The sequence below is a fragment of the Amblyomma americanum genome, chromosome 1 (genome assembly GCF_052857255.1).
Source record: "Amblyomma americanum isolate KBUSLIRL-KWMA chromosome 1, ASM5285725v1, whole genome shotgun sequence".
NCBI lineage: Eukaryota > Metazoa > Arthropoda > Arachnida > Ixodida > Ixodidae > Amblyomma > Amblyomma americanum.
The window spans coordinates 553,990,401-554,000,467 of record NC_135497.1 but is presented as its reverse complement, the minus strand read 5'-3'; the positions used below and the strand labels follow the sequence as shown (position 1 = coordinate 554,000,467).

Sequence of the window (10,067 nt, the reverse complement as noted above, 5' to 3'; positions counted from 1 at the left end):
AAGAGTCACAAAAATAATGAAGTTGAAGCCTTAGGTAGATGCAGGATGCTTTAAGCGTTTTATTTTATTGTAGTGTTTATTTTATTGTGGATAGTATGTGCACTACACATGCTCCAGCTTTTGAGCGCGTTGCTAATAATAATAATAATAATTGGTTTTTTGGGGGGGGAAGGAAATGGCGCAGTATCTGTCTCATATATCGTTGGACACCTGAACCGCGCCGTAAGGGAAGGGATAAAGAAGGGCGTGAAAGAAGAAAGGAAGAATAGGTGCCGTAGTGGAGGGCTCCGGAATAATTTCGACCACCTGGGGATCTTTAACGTGCACTGACATCGCACAGCACACGGGCGCCTTAGCGTTTTTCCTCCATAAAAACGCAGCCGCCGCGGTCGGGTTAGTGTTTCTAGTGACGGTTGTCACGTGGTATTTACGTTGTGCGCGCGAGGTTCTTGTCGGCGCGTTGGGGTTTTGTCTGCGCGGTAGGGTGACGTGCAACACGTCGGCATGGATCCCGCGTTGCACGGCGTCATCATTGGCGACAGCCAAGTAAAGTTCTTAAACTGGACACGGTTGTATGTGCCCGCGAGCATGCGTATGTGCCCATTTAGCTACGGCGGCGCCGACGCACGGCGCCTCATGGACATAATCAGGAGAATGCCCCTGAAGCCATTGCACATCGTGGCAAAATACGTTTGCGGCAACGACCTCTGCACTGAACGGTCGCCGGAGGACATTGCCGACGACATAAAGGTATGTGATCATGGGCCGGCGTTATTTCGCCCAGGTGAAAATAACGGAAAGCCAAGCCAAATCGTTATTCCGACCTGGGGCTCTATTCTCGACACGCATGGCCGCCGTTCGCCGCCATATTGTCTCTCTGATTGGCTTATTGGGCGATCACGTGCAAGTCACGAGTTTTAAATTTGTGGCGCGAAACTATCAGGCTTCGAAATATGATGGTGATGATGATAAACCTTTATTTGCCATTATAATGGAGGCCCCCTACTCCCTACCTCCGGCACGCAGGCCGAGGGGCAGGGGCCGGGACCTCCGCGACTAGAGACAGGCAAGGAGTTTCTGACTCCTCACGGCAGCTATCGCCAGATGGACCGCTTTCTTCTGCACGATGGGGTCCGTGCTTTGCAGAAGGGTTTCCCAGGCCTCTCTACTGTCTATGTTCTCTCGGAACCCTGGAGAATCCGCACATTCCCAAATCACATGGTCGAGGGTCCCCCTCTCCCCACACTTCCTACACTTATCATCAATATCCTCATCTTTTAAGACATGTGATGCCCACACTGGGTGTATGAAATTTTTTGTCTGTAGTCTCCTCCAAGCCGTAGCCTCTGTGTTAGTGAGCTCTTTGTCCGGGGGAGGAAAGAGTCTCCTGTTTAGTTTGTAATTTTCCACTATTTCTGTGTAATTTATCAGTCTCTCGTCCAGTTCCTTGCTATCGGGCGGTCCTGCCGCGGCTCGGAAGTAGAGATCTCGAGCCAGGGCGTTTGCAAGCTTTCTGCCGTGACGTCAAAATGACGTGTACTTGAAGACTGATTTTTAGCACAGTTATATTTTGTGCCGGGTTGGTAAATTTAAATGTCTGTGGAGGAAAAACGAAGCTACAGCTGGCATGGCAGAAAACACTTGGCTCGTTTTAGCAATTTTGAGAAAAAAAAGTTCGTACTGTGAGGGTTGCTTCCTAGACTGTGATTGACTGGAGGAATGTCACGTGATTCACGTGATACGCAAGCATAATTCAGTGAGGTCAAAATGACGTTTAGTGACGCAAAGGAAATGCTGCCATTGCTGAAAAATGCCCCGACGGCCGCAAGATGTCGAATTATGGTGGACATAGTCGAATTATGACCACACTGATTTATACGGCTGTTAGCTCACCGCGGTTTGGTAGGCGCTTATTTGAAGTAATGAACTGTTCCGAAACATGGTTGTTTTGAATGTAGAAGCATTGAAACGGCGTTATAATGGTACCTCTTAATTAAGCAGCCTTTTAGAGCCTTACTTATCAGAGCGTAATTTTACACCCGCGTGAGGACTCTAGCTGCGCTCCCATAAGAAATTATCGGTCCGCGCGGTCGCGGTTGCTACAGCACGGATATGGCGGTGTCCGTAGCTGCCGTTTGTTGTCACGGGCTGCGAGAAGCGAAGCATTCGTGAGTGCGCCTCAGTGTTTTCGAAGGACTGCCCGGTTCGTGAGTGTGACTGCCTGGCCAGCGATATATGGTGTGGTGGCTGTGCAAGAAGATTTGCGGCAAGAGGCAGCGCGTGAGCACCTTGGTCTGCCTTAAACATGGTATTGTAGGTGCTCCGGCCGTTACTCTGATCCTGTGTTTCAAGGCGCGATCGGTAGCTGTGAACGTCTGGACACCAATTAGTTCAGTGTTTGCCTCTATTTACACGCTGTCGCTGACCTGATATTCTACTGCGTGAGTGATGAGAGGGTGGCACAAAGGGTTGTCTGCCGGCTGAGCAACATGCTTCCAGAATGTGTTCGGCTTGTCGGCGGGACTGGCTCATCAGTGTCTGTGTGCATAAGGGCAGTTTCTGAAGACAGCGGTGTCAGCAAGGCAGCGTACATGTGCCAGGTACATCGTCTCGAGTATCGATGAGGTAAGGGAAAAAGCAACGAAAAATTGCTGTTGACTTTCTTCAGATGGCTGCATGCAAAGTTCATATTGATGGCTGGTGGCTTTCTTCGGGTGTGTAATAACAAGTCCCTTATGTTCCTACCCTTTTTTGGTCACATGCAAACAGCTGTGAATCTCGTGGCACATTTATTTGTAGCCTATTAAGCGAGGAAGCCTTGCGCAAATAAAAACAGCATTTCAAAATAGTCTTGTCTGTAAAGTAAAACGCACAACGAGTTTTCAGATTACTACAATATGCGGATGTGGGTCACTCGTAGGGCGTCTGCATGTCTATGGTTTTCTTTCATTGCACACAAATGCAATGGCTTGGCATCTGCATTTTGATAAATGCAGTTGCAAAAGCATTCGTGTAGTGAGATTTTAATGCAGTTAAATATTCTGAGGTAAAGTTAACCTTGGACTTCCCCTACAATGTGCCTTGTAGCAGTTGCCTTCACTGCAACACAATAAAAATAAATATGTAATAATTATTTATACCCATCAGTCTGGCTGTAGTCAAGCTGTTTTCACAGTTTTGTTTTACTTCCTCCATCATTTTGATAGAGATGACCAATAAAATATAACTGTTACAAAAGCAGTTTATTTGAGTAGTAGTTACAGTCATACATGAAACTTTAGTTTGATAATTACAGCCCTGTGATGTCTCGTATTTGAAAGTCTTTTCTCTTGTGTGTATGAAACTTGCATTGCACTCAAGCTCACGCACTAAAGACAGTGTTGATTGCCTTCCAGGTGACATGTGTATAATGTGCCTCTTCGATGCATCACTGCTATCCTAGGAAGTCGTGCTGAGAAATGCTGCTGCAAGGTTCAACATCATTCACCTCTCAGCTAGAGTGCTTCTCAAGCAAAGAATCATTCTTTGGAAGGGTTTCATTGGATGTCTTCACAGGTGTCAAGTGCTGTACATATAGAACAGGATTCTTTTCAAAGGCAATCACAACTTGCACTGTGCGACACATTGCATGCATCTGCACTTAGCTGCAGGACTCACTGGCATAGTTTTCACCTGTAGTCATGCTATGATCAGTCTTTGTAAACATTTTTTGTGCTTCAAGTTTCATTGCACACAGCAAGAAAGCTGTTCAAGTCTGTGATTTTTGTGCTGCTCTTTAAACAGGACCAAATTTTCCTTTCAGTTTGTCACTAGAGTGTGTAATGACAGATGTGTTTGATGTGTAGACTAGGCTTTTCTCTAATGCTGCAGTTCTTCACGTGACAGGAAGCGTAGAAGAAACTTTAATCCTACCATCTGCAAATTGGCCGGATGTGTGCTTATACACATGCTTTAACGCTACTGAACAGTTGCTAATTCTTAATGTACTGCAATGCTGTGTGCTCTCTTTATGCAGAATGTGCATGTTGGTGCTTTAGTGCAGTGAAACAGAGGAAGTCACCAAAATGTTTTTCTCCTGCCAGCAGAGCTTTGAACCAGTACTTCTCTTTGATTTCTGTTAAAAGTTTGTGCTCCATGACGTGATTACTGCTTCACTGAAATTTCTTGACATGCACGAAACATAGGGATGTGTATGCAGTCATTTATCACATCTTGCTCAGGGCGCAGTCTGATTTTGTAGGCAACTGTTCGTCCGATAGGAGGTCCCTAATGTGTCATCTGTGTGTGCTCACAAAGCAAAGCAAGCTTTGTCTCCTGACATTTCTTTGCCTCTGTGCCTGTTTTCTACTGTTGCTTTTAAATGCTATGTGTAGTGATACAGCAATCCACTAGTTTTCCTCTGAGCAAAAAGTGAGGCAACTCTTTCATGTTTGCCATCTGCCAAGCTTGTATGAATGAAAGACAAGGCAGCTGTCTGCTAGTTCGATTAGTTTCGCTGTGTAACGCCCCGCTTTTACCAACCTTGTTGCTGGCACTTTGCTTCTTGGCTGCTGCTAATGCTGTTAGGCAAATTTGACAAAAATTCCAGACAATCTGTTCAACCTATGTTTCTTTGGTAAAACTGGGGCATCAATGGATGTATTGCTATTTTTTTATTCAACACAGGAATCTACTGGATTTGGCACTTCGTGAAATGGGCATTATCAATGTGCACATATACCGCATCACACTTCTTTCACACATTGCAACTTGTCTTGTTACCGGAGAAATCTGCCTCTGTGACCCTGATGTGTGCGGAATTTTACCACTTTTGCTGTGTGGCAGCAGCAATCGGCTCATTACTGTCATTGCCATCACATGTCCTGCAGCAGTCATGAAATTTTCTTTTGTATCAAAAACAAATGTGTTTGTTGTGATACTTTGCAGAAAGGAAGTTTGTTCAACAGCTGACTTGCTCCGAAATTTTGCTTGAGCTTCAAAAGAAAATTGGAAGCAAAGCAAATTATTTTTTTAAAACAAGCTAATATTTCAGGGGGCTCAAATTTTGTGCAATATATCTTCCAGTGCACTCAATTTCCACTAACATATTGCAGTTTTCTCTGCCTTTGTATTACAGTTGATTTGTTTAGTCAATAAAATACACCAGTTTCACTTACATCTATCCTGATCACCAGTTTATTGTCTACTTTACCCAGTACTCAGGCCTTCCCTTGCGATTAACTATGTCAGTGCCACCAATGTCTAATCCCACCTCTGTGAAAAAATTATCTATGCATGCGTGGCTGTGCTGATGTTCGGCAAAAAAAAAGATGCAAATAACTAAATGCATGAGAAAATTGCATTCAACCCTTTAGGGCACTTTGTACACAACTGCGTACATTGCGAAATAATTTTTCTCATGGTTTGCTTTAGTTGTCACTGATTTATTCATTTCAATCCCATTTAGCATCCATCGTCCTCTAAATAGGGTGCTTTTTATGGTTGCAGCACATATTTTTCTGGCAGAATACAACAGCATAGCAACTGCTCCAGTATGTATGTTTGTAAACAATGCCTAGATCAAAAATTGGAATGCTTGTTCTGCTTTGTATTTGGCATTTCTGTTTTGGTTTTTAATGGTGCGCCAGCTGTCTTCAATTGTAATGAATTGCAGGGTTGTAGTCAAGTCTTCAGGCCACATGGTCTGCTTTTGATCCCCGAAGTGCAAAACTCAGTATTCTTGAAGCTTAAAGGGCCTTGAAAGGCTAAAACAAAGGTTTTCCTCACCTTGCAGAAGTTTATAGCATGATGGGTGCCTTGAATACTCCACTACACAGCTAAAAAGTGAACCCTGTGGCGTGAAGTCTTCACGTAGGGGTCTACATGCACCGTATCGTTGCAATTCCTACTGCTGACTTCTCCTTTTAGCTGTGTATTGTATGGTGCTGTGAGGATAATTTATTTCGTGTTGAACAATCTCCTGTGGTTTATTAATTATCATGAATACATCCTATGTGGTGCACACATTAAAAAACCTACCGGAAGCCAGTGGCTACCGTCGCTGGCTAGATTGCTTTTTGTGCATCCTGGAGACTTTTATCTTAATAGTACCCTAACCAGAACACTACCGCTGTCTGTATTTGTGCCTCCCATATGTTGTCCTGAGGGCGACATCAACATTGAATGTCTTGCCTATTTTCTGTCTAATCTTACGCTTTTGTTTTTCCTGCCATGTTCTTGCCTCTATTGCTGCAATATTTGGCTGTATTAAATTCAAAAAAAGCAGTTACCAATTTTATGTGTTCCCCCACTCTTCTTTGTATACTTCCGGGCCTTCAGAGTATGGAAATAAATTAATTTCCTCCTTGTCTGTAGTGCTCCTAAGTTTACTGTCATGTTTTTGTTCTCCTTCAGCTCTTCGGCTCATGGTGCCATTTAGTTGTCTCTTTAAATACTGCGTGCAAGACCAACCGGAATGCTTGGCCCCAAAACACATGTTCGGGCTTTGTGTGACATGTACTAGGCAATGAGTGCATACATGAACATTAAATTAAGTTTCTTGAATCATACAAATAAAGCTGCCGCGGTGGCTCAGTGGTTATGGTGGTTGGCTGCTGACCCGAAAGACGCAGGTTCAATCCCGGCCGCAGCGGTAGAGGCCCGTGTACTGTGCGATGACAGTTTACGGCAAACAACCCGAGGGGGTCGAAATTATCGAGAGCTCTCTACTACAGCAACTCTCATAGCTTGACTCGCTTTGGGATCATAAACCCCATAAAACAAAACAAATAAAGCAAGTATCTTGCACATTGCATGTGTCTTACTGTAATATGGTGTCGTCACCGATATTTACTCTCTACCTCTATGTTCCTCCCTTGCCCCTTTGTGGAATAACAGGTGAAGGAACTTTTCCTTATCCGACCTCTCCACCTTTTCTGGCATATATCTTTCTCACTTGGAAGCTTGCTGTACTGTACTTGTTCAGGCATCTAAAGGAGCTGCTTGATTTTATGGTAGGTGCATAACTGTTATTCTACAACGAAGACGCTGCCTGACTCGTGTTCCATGTGTGGACAGCAAGGGAGGTGAGGCGGCCTGTAAGTGCTCAAGAAAATAATTTTGCCCCACCTCACAGAATGTTGTGCTTACTTGCATCGCACATATAGTGTAGCTGCTTCTGTGTGGTGGTCGTGAGTGTTACGCATTCACTTGAACAAGTAGAAAAAATTTATGCCTTTCTAGGAAGGGAAAAACAAGCAAAATTGCTGACAACATTTGTAATTTTTATGAAGTAATATATGTGCCACTTACATCACAAAAGTGCATGCGTGCAGGCTTGCGAAGCAAAATATGAGTACATCACTGAATTTTGTGAGGGTACGCTCTATTCAAATTATGTTGTGCGTGGGGGAAGGGTTCGCTTTGTTTTATGTTGTTTGTTATTAATGCCAGAAAAGAATCTTTTTTCCCCGGCTTTGCACATTTAAGTTGATAATAAGGGATGCGCACTCGGTGTGTTCTCCTTGACGAGATTTACTCCGATATTCCGCGCTTTGCAGTTTCGTTTCGTGCGCGGGTGCATGCAAACATGACTAACAACATAGTCTGGTGCAACGCGTTGCCTAAAATGTGCACATCGGCTTGCCTTGCCAAGCATGCATTTCAGCACTAAACACATCTTGGAGGCCTTCCAAGCGCACACAGATACAACTCCGCTGCACCCCGCTCTCTGTTAAAGCCGATACGTAGCGATTAAAAGCTTTAGCACCTTTGCTGACCTGACGGTAGCTGACGCGGCGCCTAGGAAACAGTGGGTTTCCGCAGAGTTTACAACGCTAAGTATGCGAGCGTTGTCCTCAGACAGGGACTGCTGGCCTGCACGTATTTAGGCGCCGTTTCGGGCGCCTTTTCAGCAGTGGCGGCACCACTCTAAAAATATAGCTCTCGTTGCTTCCTTTCCTGGCCCGGACGAGATGACTTTTCCCCCAGAAAACTGCCTTAGTCTCAGTTCCTGCATTCAACTGTGGCTGGTAAGCAAATGTGCGAAGCTGTCGTCGATCGTTATAAGGAGCAATGCCATAAAGGCATCATGCCGGCCAAAGCTTTCACTTTCCGCTCTCATTCGGCACGTACGCCATTACGAATACCCTGGCCCCGTTCCTGATGTTCGCCAGCTTCTCTGGGCAACAGTACGCACGCGTGTGGCGCCGCTCGTGACCAACACCCTCTAAATACTTTCTTGATGTTTGTCGTGACTCGCGGGTACGCCATCAGTTCACCTCGACTGAAAAGTCGTCTAGGCTGCGCCCTCGCTCGCACCGCCGCATCGAACTCGATGAATCCTTTGACAACCGACGTACGAGTCTTTCGCACTGAGTAGCCTAAGTCTGCCCTTAGCTGCTGCCGGACATCCAACATGATACTCAAGAGGCCGCAACATATTTCAATCCTTCGCACTGCCCCTCGACGCGTATGCACCGAAGATTGCAACGCAGAGGCTCAGCGCAAGCTCCCGAAGCGGCGTTCTGTTCCGTACTTGGCGCCAATAGTAGCAGACGACGGTAATTATTTATAGATCAGTTTTTACTTTTTTTCTCTCTTCACGTAATCAGATTCTGTGGGTACGTAACCTGGCACCGCCTTGATGGATACGTCACGCCTACGTCACAATTTGAACAAAATGGCGAAATGTCGAGAATAGGGCCCCTGGTCGTAATAACGGAAGCGTTATTTTCACCCATGGATTATAGATTGGCTTGGCGTCACTTGTGATTTGTGGATCGCGGTCGTGCGGGCGCGGGCGTTTTGCATCGCTTGCTTGTTTGGTCGGCCTCTGGATGCTCTGGACGTGTGGTGTGGCACATTCGTTGTGAAAGGACGCTTGTGTGGTTTGTGGGCTCGCACTTGTATAGTGCCTGTGCCTTCGAAGGCGCTGCAGGAAAATCAAAGTCTTTTCGAAGCTTTCTCAGGAAAATCTTGTCGTAATTGACCGTATGAAAATACGCTTTCATTTCGCGTAATTTATGGGTTGTTCGAGTGGGCATATGTGCGCTCATAAGTTCCGAGCTTTCATCCTTGATTTGCGCAGAGTATAGGCAAGTTAGTAATGTGAATTCTTTACAACGTGATCAGGCACGGCGGTTCCGCAGTCCCCGAGGCATTCGTCGGTCGAAGCGAGCAGCGGTCCCATACGTACAGGGTCGTCCACCCTGAACACGCGAGTGCGTGGCTGCACTCACTGGAGGGCCACTACGTCCGACACGGCCACTCATCGCAGCCGAGTGGCGCAGGAGATGGACCTGAGCGTGGCGCTTCGCCTCATCTGCCACTTCGCTTCGATGCGCGGCCGTGTCGGACGCGGTGGCCCTCCAGAGAGCGCAACCATGCGCTCGCGTTATGACAAGAGAAGGTTGCTAGTGACACGTCGACAGGACCACATGATATTCCTGTTATATTAATAAAGAAGCTTTCACCAAAATCCAAGCAAACATTAATAGAGGTAGTGAAAAAAATGGTAGTGGATGGCAAAGCCCCCAATGAATAGCGATCAAGTAGAATGAACATGATATATAAGGGAAAGGGGGACAAAGCTGACATGAGCAAATAGCGTCCTTCAGAAACGCACTGCGACGAGTCTCAGTTAGCCTGAGCAGCTGTCTATGGAAGGTATTTAGCAATGAAGAGGGAGCATACCTGGAGCGTGCGAAGATGCGGTACGCGTGCGCTTCTTCGTTGCTATCGCGGTGGCCGCATTAATCCCATAGAATCATCGCTATATTGGAATCTAGAAATTGTGTATTTTAAGGCGCAGGCGACAAGAATAAAGCAAATGGCAGAAACAAAACTGTCGGAGCGAACCCACGCAAGCGCATTTCGTACAGCGCTGTTTGTGCAGTCTGCCGCAGCATAGTTTAGTTTTTGTGCTGTCGTTCGCGCTAGCGTCGCAGCGTCGATGTAACCGTGCCAACAGATGCACAAGAAATCACATGGTCTGTATGTTGGCGTTGGCCTGGGTGCTTCCAGACGTCGTCGAACGCAGCGGCGAACAAGTGCCTATATAGAGTACGTGTATAGTATCGCTTTTTCTG

The 10,067-nt window shown here is 46.0% G+C and overlaps 1 protein-coding gene across 1 annotated transcript in view; it reads left to right on the top strand.

The window, feature by feature from the left end:
* The first annotated feature begins 433 nt into the window (after positions 1-433).
* Positions 434-10,067, top strand: part of LOC144116336 (uncharacterized) — a 36,251-nt gene continuing 26,617 nt past the window's right edge. The window contains exon 1 of the mRNA XM_077651083.1: positions 434-750. Coding sequence (XP_077507209.1) covers positions 505-750 — 246 coding nt within the window. The 5' untranslated portion in view covers positions 434-504. The remainder of the gene's footprint in view (positions 751-10,067) is intronic.